Source organism: Triplophysa rosa, linkage group LG12 (assembly GCF_024868665.1).
Source record: "Triplophysa rosa linkage group LG12, Trosa_1v2, whole genome shotgun sequence".
NCBI lineage: Eukaryota > Metazoa > Chordata > Actinopteri > Cypriniformes > Nemacheilidae > Triplophysa > Triplophysa rosa.
Genome location: NC_079901.1, coordinates 11680825 through 11697709, shown reverse-complemented (window position 1 = coordinate 11697709; position 16885 = coordinate 11680825). Strand labels below are relative to the sequence as shown.

The window sequence follows — 16885 nt, the reverse complement described above, 5'->3', positions numbered from 1 at the left end:
CACAAAGGACACATGAGAGAGAACGGAAAATAAGACAGTAATTTAGATGTCTTTCTACATCCCCAGAAAATCACTGCTTACTTCCAGGAAAAGTATTTATGGACAATAAGGCCCAAATTACAGCTGTCAAAAACTCACAGAAAGCTACGAGGAGACTCTGATGGGGACATGAAACATTAATGTGCCAAATACTGTAAACAGCCTGAGTAGAACAGATAGAGCTGTGGTGTTTTCTGCTAAACAGTGCTTGCTGAACGGTTTGGGATTGTAAGCGGTGTTGTGTTGGAAATTATTCGTCATTTTAATTGGAATGAAATGCCGCCTCGCCTGCATTACATGCTTCATAGGTCTGGTGAAATTAGACAGTTATTGCAAATGGAAAATATTTGCGAATCGGTGTTAAGTCGAAGATGTTGATGTAATACATTTTGTCCATTTGCCAGGTCCCAAGAGAAGCTTCCATACTGGTCCACGATGCATTTTGAAAGCTCATGGAAATTCTGAGTCGAAGATGGGGTCCACCAGTCTTTGAGGTCTCCATCTCTATCAAAATTACGTCCTGAGAAGGAATATCAATAACACAAATTTATACATGTGAAGATTGAACTCCTAATAACAATTCTTGAAGAAACCTTTAAGATATTGCTGTCATTGTTCTGATACCATTATCATCGAAGCCATGAGTGATCTCATGTCCAATGACCATCCCTATTCCCCCATAGTTAAGAGACCAGGGCTGACCTTTACCAAAGAAAGGAGGCTGAAGAATACCTGCAGGAAATACTGAGAGATATCTTTTTTAATATAAGCCTATCAATTGCTTACACGGACCATATACTGTATGTTTAAGTTACTGCTAAGATTTGTGTGATTCAATTACCTATTTGGTTCCTGCTTGACGAGTAGAATGCATTGACCACTGCAGCTCCTGTGATCCACCTTGAAATAAAAATGCATAACATTTACATTTTGAATGGTAGGTCTTTATTGCTAAGGGTTGCATTTACTAAACTGGAAAAATGGCAATGCTATTTTAGAGAGACCCTAATTATGCATAAAATGATATGCCTACTGTCATGATTCTGCCTCATCATGTCATGTCTTTCTTGGTTTAGTGGCAGGATCATGACAGAGCCTCATGTTTTGTGTGGAGAGAGGCATGTTATTGTTGGTTGTGACATAACATGCGCTCTCTCTGGTCTCGTCTTTGGCCCCGCCCCTCTCGTTTCCTTGTTTAGCCTTGCATTAGTGTGTTTTATTCCAGACACCTGTCCCTTGTTAATTATCCTTTGTTAGTCTCCCATATAATACCCTTGTGTCTGCTCTCCTGTGCTGATTCGTTTTGTTCTTCATGCCATGTTAGTTGTGCTTTGAGCCTTGTTATTTGTGCTACCTGCCTTGTGGATTACCTTACCCATGTCTGGATGTTCTTATTTATCACGTTGTGTCTTAGGATAACTTAAACTACTTACAAGAAACTGTCTCCTTTGTTTTTTGCCCCCTCGCGGTAAGTCTTTGTTTTTGATGTTTATACTGCCTTAGTTAATGCCATGATAAGTTTTCCCCATCATGGGTTTTTTGTTATTATTTTAATAAAAGTCTTTATGTCTGCAAACGCTGCCTGTAGTTGGGTTCTCTCCACGCTAACCGTGACAGCCAACATGATAAAGTTAAAATTTTGAGGTCTTACTCGTCTTTGTTCACTTTCACTCTTAACTTCTTCAGGCGTTTTGTCTGGCCAAACTCCAAGTTCTTCATGATGTTCTCAAAGTATTCATCTGCATTGTAGCTTAACTAATAATAAGGATATCATCAGCATATTAATACTTCAGGTGTCTTCAGTTATTTAAAGTTTTGACTTTAGACAAAACGTTGCCGAGCCTTCCTCTTGTAGTCACTCACATATTGGTACTCCTGGTCCAAGAATGTGTCGTTCATTATGTTTTCTGAGAAACCAATTCTTTCTCGGATTGCTCGTGCCTATAGTGATAAAGAATACAAAAATGGTATTTTCAAAATATGTTTTCCTGGGTTGGGCAGTTATAACAGCTATAATATAATAAATACAGCCGCGAAATGAAATGGGAGACGATACTTGCAGTATTTATCCCAAATTTCAAATAAAAATAGTTTTTATTTGCAGAAAATGAAAACTGGAGAAACGGGTCAAATGAACAGAAAAGATGCAAATAAAAGATGGCCAAATACTGCAAAGAAAACAAGTTAATATTCACCAGCAATACAACAGTAATATTTGTACATGTATTTAGGGAAAGTTCGAAAATTATTTTTTTATGTGATAACCTCAATTTTTATCACAGTTTTCATGTGTCTTGTCATGCTGTCAGTCTTTCACATTGCTGTTAGATGACTTTGTCACTCCTGAGGTTTGATTTTGTTGAAATTCAACAGACACTGGACTGGAATGGCCACAATACATCTAGAAATGCTGATTAAATTAAAATTTGGAACGGTCTCTTAACTTTTCCGTGGCTAATAATATTTAATATATTTTTAATATACCGCTCTTCTTTTCATCAGCAGTGATTTTCAGTCCGGTTAAAATTAAAACACAGAACCTAAAATAAATGTCACCTTCTCCTCCGCAGCTTTCTTAGTTTCAGCGTCCATCCAGGCTAGATCATCCAGGTTACTCACAAACACCTCTCTGATGTTAGCAATCATCTCATCCATCTGAGCCAAACACAGAATGTTTAGTTAGCGTTTAAATTATGATCCCTGAACTTTTGTGCGTGTCTTCAAAGTTTGCCAAATAATTAAATTATGTACAGTATATTTTTAAACACATAAAAGTTTACCTTCCCCATTGTTGTTGCACTGTAGTAATAGTGGTTTAAGCAAGGGAAGTTTGTATAGTGCAATGTGTTGCATACTTCTTGCACACAGCAGGTTTTTAAGAAAAAAAGTGATAAAAGTAATGGGGGCCTGTTTCCCAGTAGAACTTTAGGTCTAGCAACGCCCCTGGTAAAAACTGTTTTAATGCACACCTTCCAGCCAATCAGAATCGAGTATTCAAACAGACTATGGTTTAATACATTAAAATTGACAGATTTTGATATTTGACATAATAACTGTTTTAAATGACACATGCAAAACATTTATAAACCTTTCAGACAGGGAAAACCGAAAGCTTTCAGAATGCTCTTATCAGCATTAGATAGCAAACATGACAGTTGTTGGCATGTTTTCGTGTGCGAATCTGTAATGCTATCCTGGTGACCTCAAACAACAGACTGTAGATGCATTGAAGAGTGATTTGTGGGAGGGATTTGTATGGGTCACCTGATCATGAACACGCACGAGTTCACACACAAATGCCTGGCACTAATGTTTGTGCTATACATGCACTGACTACACACACAGGGCTATTACATTTACAAATCTAATTAGACATTTATATGGGGAGTAATCAGTCGCAATCCTAAATCCTTATTTTATGTCATTAATACTCACCCTTCCATCTTTCCAAACCTTTTATACCATAAAAACATTTCCAAACTTACACTTTCTTTACTAGGAAGATTCTGGTATGTAGTTTCACATACAACATTGTAACACGGAGAATGCAATTTTACAGTATAAGACTGTAAGTATGCGTACATGTGGCGTGAGGCCAGGAGGGTCCAGTGATTTATGAAGTGTTAGATAAAACACACTATGACAGGCGGTACTAATACACTGCTCAGCTGTTCTTACATACGCAGATATGGACCCTACTGAAATCAACCCACGCAAGCCTGAAAATATCATACAAACACACTGAAAAACCAACACGAACTCCAAGGACCAATTTAGGACCCGCACAGACATCCACTCAACACGTAGCTCACCATGTCTTTGCTATCTCCAGAAAAGGCATCCTCCACGTACAATCTCCCCACGGCATTTTCCATGTTGTTGTTGACGTATATGGCACACTGCCTCCAAATTGCTGCTTCAGAGGTGGTCCCATAGATAGCCTGAGTAGACAAATGTGTCATGGGTCATGTAGCTCAATTATAGTATTGTAGCCTAACACTATGCCAAGGTTATTGGTTCAATTCTCAAGCTACATATTGAACTTTGAGTGTATTGTAAGTTGGTTTGGATGAAAGGGTCTTCCAAATGCATGTAAAACATGGCAGTTGAATTAAGTTTCAATCACAGTTTTAGAATTTTCTTAGTATTCACCTTTCTGAAGGCTTTCCTGGTCTCCCTGTATGGCCTGCTCAAACCGACCACCAGATTCATAACGAAACGCCACACCATGTAGTTTTGAATGTCTCTGCACACATGTTTATGTTAAACAATAGTACGCTACTATATTTATGCATGCTGCTAAACTATATTTGAAAACGTATACTGTTAAAAATAAACGTGCTACACGATGGTTGCATAAAGAAACTTCGTAATTGCACAAAAGCTTCTTTGCAGACTACAAAACAAGAAACAAGAAAGAAAAAGTTCTTATAACAACGTTTAACTAAATAATTATTCCATTACATTGCTGTGTGTAGAACCTTTTGTAGCAGCTTTGTTTTTAAGGGTAGCCTATATACCGTAAAGAATAGGGAGATTGCATAGTGAGAAACTAAATCGGTTAGTATTTATAGTGTTATTTACTGTAAATGTAGTGTTAGCTCCAGGTAAAGCTAAATATATCTGTGTACACTACCTCTTTGTATACTTGGCAAGGACAGGGTTGAGCCTTTTAAGGTAGTTAGGGGCGTACACAATAACCTCCTCACTGTCCGTAACAGGAATATTCACTGCGTCCATTATTTTGTTAGTGAAGAAAGTCCAGTTGAACACCTGAATATGAACATTGATAAAGAAAAAATTCATAAGAATAGGAATAAAAATATTGTTCAAAGACCAACATAATAACAGACAAAGGTTATATATGTTTAGATATTGAGATGAACATCACCAGCACAACAACATTTTCTCAACCATTTACCTAAGTTAGGGGCAGATCTATATGTTGTCCCAGCCAATCGCTAACATGTTATTTTACAGTACCATTCCATTTGGTGAATTTCACCTTAAAAGGAGCGATGTGGACATTTTAGCGGCATTGCGAATTGCAACCAATGGCTCACTCCACCCCCCCTCCCTTTCGAAGCATTACAGTGGCTGACACAGGACTAAGATGTCGTCATGTTTTCGCTTCTTTGCCAAAGGAGATAACGTATTTACGAAATCCGTTCTGTAGAGCAGTTTGTCCGTTTAGGGCTACTGTAGATACAACATGATGAATTCCATGCAATGGGACCCGCAGTGTATGTAAATAGAAATAGCTCATTCTAATGTAATAAAAACATAACGCTTCATTATGAAAGGTCTTCATACACCTCTGAAGACATAGTTATGTATATTTTATTGCATTTCTGTCAATAGATCCTCTGAAAAATTACACACAGCACCTTGAAGATATTGCATAAAGTCTTATAAGACATGAAACATTCTTACCCTGGATTCAAACTCTAGAGTGAAGTTGGTATTCAGTGTCTCTAGAGGCATCTTGTTATAAAGCAGAACTGGGTTGTTTCTATCTTCTGGCGTATCCGTTGCCTGCAAACACATAGGCATTTCTGAAAGGGTTGACAGACAATTTCACAGGATGCGAAAAACTTTTGCCTGCATTGGGGCATTAAATCTAGAACCTGTAACCTAGAGCCAAACCCACCCAATTACACAAATACATGACACAATGAGCTTGAGCATTTAGTTACTGTCTCAACAGCGGTGTGGGTCTGATGTCAGCTCCAGCACAACCAAACACATTTACTAGAACTGTAACCCATACTCTGTAAACTTAGTAGGAATGAGCTCACTATCGTAAAAGGTAAAAACATCACCATGAACTGTAGAGGAAAAACATGCCACTGATATTTACAAAGTGAAACACACTGTTCCTTAGGCTTTACGTGTACAATAAAGTTGCAAGTAACTAAACCAGTATTTTCCAGCTAAATAATCATCAAAACAAGAAGCTAGATATTTGAATACAGTAGAAATTAGTGTGTGAGACACTGAGTGAGAAACAGTAAAACAAGACTACTACTACAAAAAAAACATTTTTTATCTTGAAAATAAAATTAACTTTATTTATCAAAAACAAAACATCGTCGTCGCTGTCCTTCTCAAAACTCGGATGTCCAAATTCGTTGTTTTTCAGGAAATGGAAAAAACACTGTACATTTTGTGTTGTCAAATTGACAAGCATTTTTAAATACAGTTTAACACCTTTATTGGTAGATATTTGCAAGACCCAGTGACAAACATAAAGAGTGACTAATAATAACGATTTATGGCGAAAAAGTAAAATTCACAAAAGATACAAGGTTTTAGAAGGACAACAGCAATATTCAATATTCAAAATTTATAAAAATATAATATAATATATTCTAAATGTATAGTAATTAATATTTACATTCGTTTTTTAATAATAATAATAATATTTTAAATATAATGAATATAATAATTTTTAAATAAGTAATATTTAATTTTATTATTCAATTGAAATCAATACATTAATTCATTAATATATTGATATATGCTTATGGTTGGATATACAGCTACTTTCTTGAACTTGAACATTCAATTTTGTTTTCTCAATGCAATATAATACTGTACCAATTTGTTACACCAACCTCTGGCCATTATCGGTGTCTGTAGGTTTGATGAAGACAGCTATACTTAACTTGTTCGAAAATGGTTTGAATATTAAAATATCTTCAAGTTTTCATGCTTACATTAGCAATTTCTTTCTCCATCATCATCACCCGAGAAACCTCTTCTCTGATATTAGTGTCATTCACCTCCAGACCTCGGTCAGTTCTGATGAGCTTTGCCAAGTCAGTCATGAAGTTCTCATATGTCACACAGGCCTGAGAAAAAAATACACATTAAAAACAGATGAGTGCTAAATTCAATACCTGTGAGCATGCACATGTTCTTAATTTATACAGTATACGAGCCTACAGATGCTCCACAGTGTGTGTATAAACTATCTGTGCATTCTATAAAAAAATGTTCAAGCTAATTGGGTTGATTTGTTCCTTCTTTACTCCCATCATCATCCTTTCCTACAAAAATGATCTTGACAATATCTTTGTCCAAATCTTTTAATCTGTTGTTCCTTTCTGGTGAACTGAAGCTTCACAAACATATTTTCTCCATGTTTTGTTTCTAATTAACCAGCCAGGTCTAGAATGTGTTAAAGGCACATATCACTTAAGAGTTATAAGTCTGCCTTGAATAACGATTGGATGATTAACATTAGCCGGGTTTCCATCTCCCTGGTTTTGTGCGCATTTAGAAGTTTTGCATCAGAAAGGAGTGATGGAAATGCCTAATTTCAAAATTTAAACCGTTAATTTGCAAATGTGAAACACTCATGTGAGGTGGTTTTTCTTTTTTGCGAAAAGCAGTTAATGCAAATAATGGAAGATGGAAATGCATTTGCCAAATAAATTCTGACGTAGCGAACATTTAAGCCACGAGACGAAGCGGCTGTTATTGTTGATTAAGGCTATGTATCGCCAACAACTTCACGACACGATACGCATCCCGATACAAGGCCACGATGCAATACGGGTCTTTTTTTTTTACATTTCTCATATGACAGATTTAGTGCAAAATATACTTGCAGAAAATTGCCATTCATTACTAATAATCAGTTTATCTGACAAATCAATGCATAAAGTAGTTTTGAGAATGAGTCTAAAGTTGCAAAAGCTATGAGGGGCCCTACAAGCCAAAATTCATTCTAGCACTCTCACACACTCACATTTTCCTTTCGTGCACATGTCTACACTCACACATTTTAATGCGCACATTCTAACGTTTTTCTCTTATATTCATATATTTTACACACACATTTATACATTTTGCTCTTATGTAAACGTATTCAAAGTATACATTTAGTATTAAAAATTATAAATGTATGTAAGAAGAAAATATATGTATGTCTGAAAAAAATATATGTATGTAAGAGAAGAATGTATGTATGTGTGAGAGAGTATAGTGAAAACGGAAGGAGTATGATGGAAACGGAAGGCAGGTCATGCGGACGGCGCTTCCGTGTATCAAAGACGCCGTAAAATGCGGCGTTTTCTATAATATTAAAATCAGCAGCGCCTTTTCTACACAGTCCAGCCCCTCCAATTAACAGAAAGACCTGTGTAGTAGAATGTCGATCTGAATAACGTTTCCTGTTTTTAAATTTATTGCGAATCATGTTTAGACTTTCATTATGTGATATTTTTCCATTGGGCACGTTTTTCCTCCTTTTTGTTTATCATAGGTGCACAAACGGCATATTTTTGAGAGTGTGTACGTTCATGTCTCTGTGTACGTTCATGTTTGTGAGGTGTCAGCCTCGTTAGAGCAGTGGACCGCATGCGCATCAGCAGCACAGTCTCGCTTTTAACGACAGGAGTTCAACTCCGCGGTCCGACCATATTCTTCGTTCCTTTTGAATTGTTTTATTGGGTCATGTTTTTAAATGTCGGAACACTACCCTCTTGCTGACAACTGATTAAATGACAAAGAAAAGCTTATTAACAAGCCTTAATGTAGTGTAAGGCCTTAATGCATGTAACAACTGTGGTCCCGTGCTGTGTCTCTCTCTCTCTCTGCTCGTTGCTGTTTGATCGTATCACGAGTCATGTTCGGTAAAATGTATTCGGCCATTTCACATATTCGGCCGAACACCGAACTTGCGTTTTTTGCTATTTTCGGCCGAACATTTTCGGTGGCCGAACATTCGGTGCATCCCTAATCTTGCTTTGCTGGATGATTTGGCAAACCTTCTTTTATTGAAAGCACAATGTAAAGACACACTTAACAGAACAATGTGTGACCCTGGACGACAAAACCAGTCTTAAGTAGCACAGGAACATTTTAAGTAATCGCCAAAAATTATTGATTTTTCTTTTATGCCAAAAATAATTAGGATATCAAGGAAAGATCATGTTCCATGAAGATATTTAGTGAATTTCCCACCGTAAATATATCAAAACTTTATTTTTGTGAGTAATATGCTATGCTAAGGGACTTCCTTTGGACAACTTTAAGGCGATTTTCTCAATATTTTGATTTTTTTGCACCCTAAGATTCCAGATGTTCAAATAGTTGTATCTCCACCAAATATTGTCCTATCCTAACAAACATACTGTAAATCAATGAAAAGCTTAGTTATTCAGCTTTCAGATATTCCACCATATATATTCCACCAAAAATAACTCCAAATTATGTTGCTTTTTCCTTCCTTTTCCAAATCTCCTATAAATAATTATGAAATTAACAATAAAAACCAAATTGAGCAAACCATGAATTGCGCAAAGAATGCGTCTTCAAAGACTGCTGTGATCTGTTAAGTGAGAGCACAGAGTACATTTACGTGATTTATAAAGGAAGGTTTCGTCACCATATATGGTTCATTGGGGGCATTTCCGAATGCAAATGACCGTGAACGAGCATAGTGCTTAAGAATTTAAGATTTATCAACAAGGATTACTTGCTGGTGTGAGTAAGAACAGCGTGTGCACGTTTGATAAATACAGAATTTTTTTATACTTCGACACATTCTAAATTTTATTCGTAGAACAAAATATTGAACCTTTTCTACACACTTTTGATAAAAAGAACTTGATGGAAACTCACCAATTTTGCATGAGTCTTTCATCCTGTTATAGTGAACTTTGAAAAGATTCGCTGGAAACCCAGCTATTGTCTACCAAACCACCATCCACCAGCAGGAAATTCATGCTTGTCTAAGCTTGTCTTTTCGTCAAAGAAATAAGAGGTTGAGAAGAAGAATGAGAGAAAGATAAAGCGAGAAGATATACCTTTGCTTGTTTAACAGTTCATCTTACCTCTTCATAGGCCCCAGTGCACACATAGTAGTCTCTTGAGGATAGGCCAAGACTGGACTGGTCGAACTGACACAGAGAATAAAAACAGAAGACAATCACCCTTTCATTCTTAATAGGAAACCCAATGCATATACATAAAGAGCACTCCCTGTAAAACAGTATCGTTTACTGCCATTAAAACCATGAAAGCACTCAAAGGTCCCCTTCTAAGGCCTATAAACAGATGTAGTGTTTGTTCATAAAGATTTTTAGATTTTAAGTGTTTGGCTTAAAAGGCTCCATGAAGAGAGAGGTTACGGCTGTTAAGAGAAAGTGTGTTTTACACATGTGAAAAAAGAGTTAGTCTGTTGTCGCGCACACCTACATGAATGATGTGTGCATTGGAGTCTCTGTCATCTGTACCGATAAAAAAACTAATTAGGACTTGCTTTCCATATTTCTCATTCAGTTTGGCTATGGCATCTTCTGCTCTCCAGTTCATTCCTGCAGAGGTGAGAAGAGACAGGAGGAGAGGGAATATTGTAAAATAGTCAACTAATGAGGTATTTGGGGTTATTCATGAAATATCCTTTGAGAAAACATCGCATACCGTATGTGTTGTCCCAATCATCTGTTGCTATGGGCCACTCAAAGACATCTGGCAGCACTGTCAGCAGAGGCGAGCCTCCTCTCTGTTCAATGAAGCCTGTCAGAAAAATGCAAAACATTGATGTAATGCATGCTTATTTTAGCATGCAATTAATATTGAAATCCTTTCTGAGAGTCTCTGCATAGCTCAGCTGGGCAATCACATAATGTCTTTCTGGGCAATGTCATAGTTATCTTTTTGACGTCCTTATGACAGTTGATGATGACTTTTCAACTCAAGCAGTTCCTGTAAACAAATTCAATTTCAAATTATGATTGAAAAAACTTGATCTTTCTTTTTCTACTTGTTTTAGCTTTTGAACTTTTCACAGCATGCACCCAGAAGAAAATGTTATTGCTCGAAGGTTGCTCTTACGTGGCTCAGGAGATAGGAAGGAGTCCTTAGTTGTGTTTTATTTGATTCTTAAATTTTTCCTAAAATTGATCTTGTATGTATTTTAACAATAGTCTAATTTTTCTAAGCAGAGGTGTTACTCCACTAAATTTCATTAAACTTTACAAACAAATTTCGACGTTTTTTTTTTTTTACTTTTAATATCGTCGCTGTCGGGCGGAAACCTCCTATGTCCAAATTTGGTCAATTTCATATTTTTTCACAAATCGATCCTATTGGTCAGTCCCCATGTGGGTCTGTTATTTTTACAAATTATTAACCAATCTAAAGTGTTGAAAATAGCTTGAGAGCAAATCTCTTAACTCCATTGGACACTTCAACTGTCTGAGAAGTCTCGTAACTCCACCTCTTCTTCACTCCGCGGGAGCTTCTCAGCATTACGTCTCCTGATTGAACGTTTTTTAGACAATTACGAGTGAAAATAGTTAGGTTAGATACATTTAAGTAGGCCTGTTTAGTTAAAAATCATAGCTGCAATGCTTCGGTGCAGAAGGAAGCCCGTGAGCCATGAAGGTAAGTTTGCGAGCAGATTCGGCTAATTTCCACCTATTAGACAGCCTAGTCAGCTCATCGTTTTTTGTATTACATCACTTATAGTTCTTAAACCTTTAAAATAGAGTTTAAGAAGATGTATGTAACCACAGTCGTTAGCTTTGGTTAACTATTGAAGCCTTTTCTCTTGTCAAGAGGCTCAACGCAACCGCCGACTTTATTTGCGTGCAGATTAATTTTCGCCTATATTCGCCTGTTTAACGTTTTATTTTGGTATTGCATCACTCATAGCTCTAACGTTTAAAATAGAGTTTAGGAAGATGTATGTAACCACAATCATTAGCTTTCATTAGCTCTTAAAGCCTCGTCTCTTGTCAAAAGGCTCAACGCGACCACAGACTTTGATGAACACTGCTGGCAGCAGCGACGTCTGTGTCCGTACCATTCTTATCAATGACAGCGTAATCTCGTATCTCCCTGCTCCCAAATCATAAACCTTGTATCTCCGATTAAACATCGTTTTTGGGAAATGTTGTGTTAATGTTGGTACACAACAGTATATGATAGCAATATAAGGTATAATACCAACTTTAACGATACAATGTTTAATAACTCAAAAAATATGCAGTTTCTTTAATTTCCTGAAAAATAATGGTTTTGGAGATTCGAGGATTCCGCCCGACAGCGACGATATTTAAGTACATTACAAATCTGGTATATTACTTTTATTCAAGTTAAACCATCTTTGAGTGAAATTAATTGCGTAAAAGTAAGAAAGTACTATGATTTTTAATGTACTTTTTTAAATGTAAAAAATGACATGTACAGCAGTGGAAAAAATTAAGAGACCATTCCAAATTTTCAATCAGCATTTCTAGATGTATAGAAACAATCTTTTTATTCAAAATTTGGTAGAAATATTGTTAGTAGTTGACAGAATGAAACAAAATGAGCCATTTTACATACTAAATAATAAAGTCAGAAAAACTGAAAATGGTCTCTTAATTCTTTCCGCGGCCATATTTATCTAATGTAGTTGAGTAAAAAGTATGACATAGGCTATGAAAAAATTGTACTTCTCTACATAATAAAGCAAAGTAAATACACTGATAAAGTATAATATCTGATCCTTCAGAGTAAAAAAGTACTTCACACCTCTGTACAAGAGTATGGAGACGTTAAATGAATGTAGATTGCATAGGTAAAATAATCTAGATTTGGGTAAATTTGATGCGAAATATTTGAGTTCATATCGAAATCTTTCAAAAATATCGATATGATTGCAGACTTGACAAATCTGAACCCAGTATGTGACATTGTTGAGAACTCTTCTGAAACAGAATAGAGATATTTGTGAGATTTATTCTTTTTCTTAAGAGTAATACCTAAAGCAAAAGTTTTCTCTACATTTAATCTCATTGATGTCTATGCAAAATAACCAAGATATTGAAGAGATTTAATTTGCAATATATTTTTCTGATCCCATTTGATGAATAGAAAAGAAGTAATTTTTTTAATTGTCAGTATTATAAATACCCTCAGTGTGATATATCCTGTAGTCAATGGTCTCCAACCAGTTCTGTTGTTCTAATATATTGTGTACTCACTCTCATTGGTGCAGGATTTGTAGAGGATCTTGGCTTTGGCTAATGAGCTGCTGCTTCCGCTGTCCTCTCGCTCCAGCACTCCTGTAGTAAAAACAGTAAAGAATTACTGAGGTGAACATTACGACTGCCTTCGACCCCATTTATACCTGGTATTATGATCCATCTTGTGCTATTTAATGAAATGGAATACAGTTCTGCCATCATTTACTCACCCTCTTGTCATTTCTAACCTTTTTTACTTTACTTTTTACCAAAAGTTATTTTATTTTAAAGAATGTTTTTAAAATGGAATGTTTTTTAATGGTCTTAACAAAGGTCTTCTGAAGCGAATAGATGCGTTTAAGAGAAACATCCATATTGACAGCACTATTAACGTTGATGTCTAGCTTCAGTCATCTCTCGAATGTGCGTTAACCAGAGGCTTGTTTTTCCGGCAGATGACGCAGGTGTGTCGTACGTTCCGGTGACGAACGCTGCATTTTTCGTTTTGTTCCAATAGGATAGCGTCTAATCTGGCGGGGGATTTCGTCACCGTCATTTGCTGGAAAAACAATTAAGCCTCTGGTTCACACGCATTCGAGGGATAACGGAAGCTAGACATCAACATTAATAGCGCTGTCAATATGGATATTTCTCTTAAACAAATGCATCGATTCGCTTCAGAAGACCTTTTTTTAAGACCACCGTGCCGTGTCGTGCAGTTCTTTGATCGATGGATGCACTTTTGGAGCTTCAAAACGTCAACACCCATTCACTCCCATTCTACCGCTTGGAAGTAAAATGATGCGTGGTATTATAACTGCATTATTCTTCAAGAAGAATTTGTGATGCGTTGAGGGTGAGTAAAACATGGGAAATTTTGATTTGATAGTAAAGTATCCCTTATAATAGTGCTAGTATCCCTTATAATAGTGCTAATGTGTCCAGAATGTGTCAAACCACAGTAGTTGGAAAAAACACACATCCCAATTGTGTGTTGTGTAAATGGTCATTTGAGAAACAGACACATGAGAAACATACACATATGTACTCACAAAATCAAAGAGGCTCCCCTCAAAATCCGATTACAAGTCACAGTGCAGGTGATATCATGACAACAAACTTTAACTATCAAGGCTTATTGAGATGAACTTAAAACGTCTAAACATTATTTGAATCAATGTGTTTGTGTACAAAACTAAATGAAAACCTCATGCTTTGCAACAAAGCGTTTAGTGGTGTCACTCAAGAATCCTTCATCCTTGTCTCCTCTTTACCTTTCATTCTTTATCTGTCTGAATAATTGGGCAAGCTGTTGCTCTAATTCTCTCATATCCTGTCTGCAGGGTTTGCGTTCAGATTTTGTTTTAATTAGTGCTTTGGTTCCGAGTGTTTCCTGTGAAAGGGCACAGATCATGTGTGTGATTGGATTAGAGGCCGCCTGGTGTCCATGTGGCACGAACCCCTACAGCTTCAAAACTCTGTCACTTAATCTCACTCACTCACTCATTTTCTTTATCCATCTGACATGTGCAGAATACAGTTGCATTATATGTAGATCGACTTCAAAGACAAAATACTTATTAATACCAAGGCAAGACACAAGTTATGAATACAAACACAAAAATGAATGTCCAGATAATAAGCTCAAATAAAACAAAAACAGATGTCTAAAAGACTGGTGTCCATATCAAAGACAAACAACTGTGTTTTTTTCTGTTACTGGAATGGCCGTAAAAGCTAAAATACAGTCCGGTTGAAAGTAACTTTTTGATATTGAGATCAGCAAGTAGCCTTATCTGACCCACATCTCTGACAAAGCTCACTCTGTCCCTGCAGGAAACAGCCCTTCCCTCCAGCATCTCCTCCATCTATATGCATGAGTATTCCTGCTGGCCCTGTTCAGAAAGCTTTTCGAATTTATATCCCATTTATATCCCTCGATATGGATTATGCCCCTCACCGACAGCCTGTAACAGTCTCCCAGAGATGTTAACATTTAGACATTCAAAAACAAAAGTTTAAAAAAGGCATGCACATTCACACACCACAAGGGCTCAGGTGCAGGACAAAAACATGAAATGGAAAACAAAATGTCCGCAGACTGAAAACTGCTCCACAAAATTAATAAATAACCAGCAACGTTTCAATCGTTGCCTATGAAGACCTGACAGTCGAAACGTTGCTGATTATTTATTCAATTTGTGGAGCAGTTTTCAATGTGCGGACATTTTTTTTCTGTTAACATTTAGACATTAACATCCATCATGTACTGTATTTATCTCCTTTTTTGTTGGCCAAATATTCCTGTGGATATGAATGAATTCATGGAAAGTTTCCCATGTGTGAAAAGAATGGAAATACCTCTCACTGTTTTTGTTATGTTTCATATTTTTCTCTTTATTTTCTTTTTCTTTATCACACAGTTAGGCCCGGTTTCACAGACATGGATTAACTTAAGCCAGGACTATGCCTTAGTTGAATTAAGATATTTATGTCGCTTTTATAAAATGGTGAGCATCTCGAGACAAAACAATGGAACTGATATATTTTAAGATATTTCTGAGCAAGTTATATTCAGTTAAAACAGGTCACACATTCATTTTAGTCTGGGACTAGCCTTAAGCCTTGTCTGTGAAACCGGGCCTAAGTCTTCTTTATAACCTGTGTATTCCAAATACTCGATTTACTCTCTCTCTCCCTCCCCCTGTTTTTCTCCCATCCTCTAATCCAGACGTTCTCAATAATGTGGTCTCAACCCCACATGGGATTTCCAGAGATGCAGAGACGCGCTTGTCTGAAGTTGAAAATCATTGGTGTACCCGTAAGCCAATCACATAACGTTTGGTTATGACGTATGTTATGTGCCGACTCAGCTGCCTCGAACTTCCGCTGTAAACAGGTATGCGGCGAAAACAAAACCATCGAGCGAAATACCGGAGTGAAGATGGCTGTGAACGACTTTTGCAGATTATGTGAAGTAAATCTACGCATCCACGGTACAAATTGTGCATCTAAACTAATATTTGACAGTAGAGACCAACAAGAAAATATTTGCAGCCAACTGTCAAAGTTAGGATTAGTTCTTCTGTTAAACACAGCTCTTCGTACATTTCGAGTCTGTCGGAAATGCTGCAACTTAATTGCAAGATTACAGCATGACATGGCAATATTCAAGGACTGGAAAACAAAGGAGACACTGACCTGTCAAAAGGGTGCCAGTTCGAGCTCGACAGATAACGTAAAAGAGACCGAGATACACCCTCTAAAACTCCAAGCACAATAAAAAAGCCGAGGAAGGCCATGGACTTGCCATCACGGAGCAGTGTCACCGAGGTGGGTTAAATCACAATTATCGCCTTACCGGACTTTGGCCTCCCCAGTTTCTCGCTGACGATCGGTAACAGTTGATAAATTAATCTTTTCTCAAAACCTGTCGGGAGTAGGGCCACAACATCACCTCCATTCAAAATGTGAACCAAACACTCTTCTTGTTCGGGCTTCAGTTGGCAAATGCCGGGAATATTATCCACAACAGAGCGTGTAGCATTCCGTGTCTCCATGTCCGCTGTCGTTTTAGAGTTCCCTAACCTAAACAACAATCTTAAATTCGGCACTTAGCATCTACGTCACGGCTCTCAGCCCGCTCTCTGTTTGTTGGTTGGACGGCTGATGTTTGTTGGTTGGACGGAGCCGGGGATAATATGGGAGCTGGTTTGCTATATCACACTGAGTACAGAAGCGAACTGAACTGAAATTGAGCGGAAGTACAAAGTCTGACGTAGTCACGCTAGCAGAAGTCAGCTTCAGCACTCACAAGGAGTACCACAGGCCGACCTGCCTTACATCAAAACTGAAGTAGTATTTATGCTGACGGAGAT

General features: G+C 37.2%; 1 protein-coding gene across 2 annotated transcripts in view; it reads right to left on the bottom strand.

The window, feature by feature from the left end:
• Positions 1–16885, bottom strand: part of LOC130563263 (neprilysin-like) — a 38867-nt gene that overhangs the window by 5352 nt on the left and 16630 nt on the right. For both annotated transcript variants that reach the window (XM_057348700.1, XM_057348701.1), the window contains exons 5-19: positions 13026–13106; positions 10474–10569; positions 10249–10367; positions 9885–9950; positions 6759–6893; positions 5473–5574; positions 4676–4812; positions 4192–4285; positions 3852–3980; positions 2596–2694; positions 1903–1980; positions 1691–1794; positions 881–939; positions 664–783; positions 426–559 (exon numbers count right to left, since the gene is read on the bottom strand). In XM_057348700.1, coding sequence (XP_057204683.1) covers positions 426–559; positions 664–783; positions 881–939; positions 1691–1794; positions 1903–1980; positions 2596–2694; positions 3852–3980; positions 4192–4285; positions 4676–4812; positions 5473–5574; positions 6759–6893; positions 9885–9950; positions 10249–10367; positions 10474–10569; positions 13026–13106 — 1553 coding nt within the window. The remainder of the gene's footprint in view (positions 1–425; positions 560–663; positions 784–880; positions 940–1690; positions 1795–1902; positions 1981–2595; positions 2695–3851; positions 3981–4191; positions 4286–4675; positions 4813–5472; positions 5575–6758; positions 6894–9884; positions 9951–10248; positions 10368–10473; positions 10570–13025; positions 13107–16885) is intronic.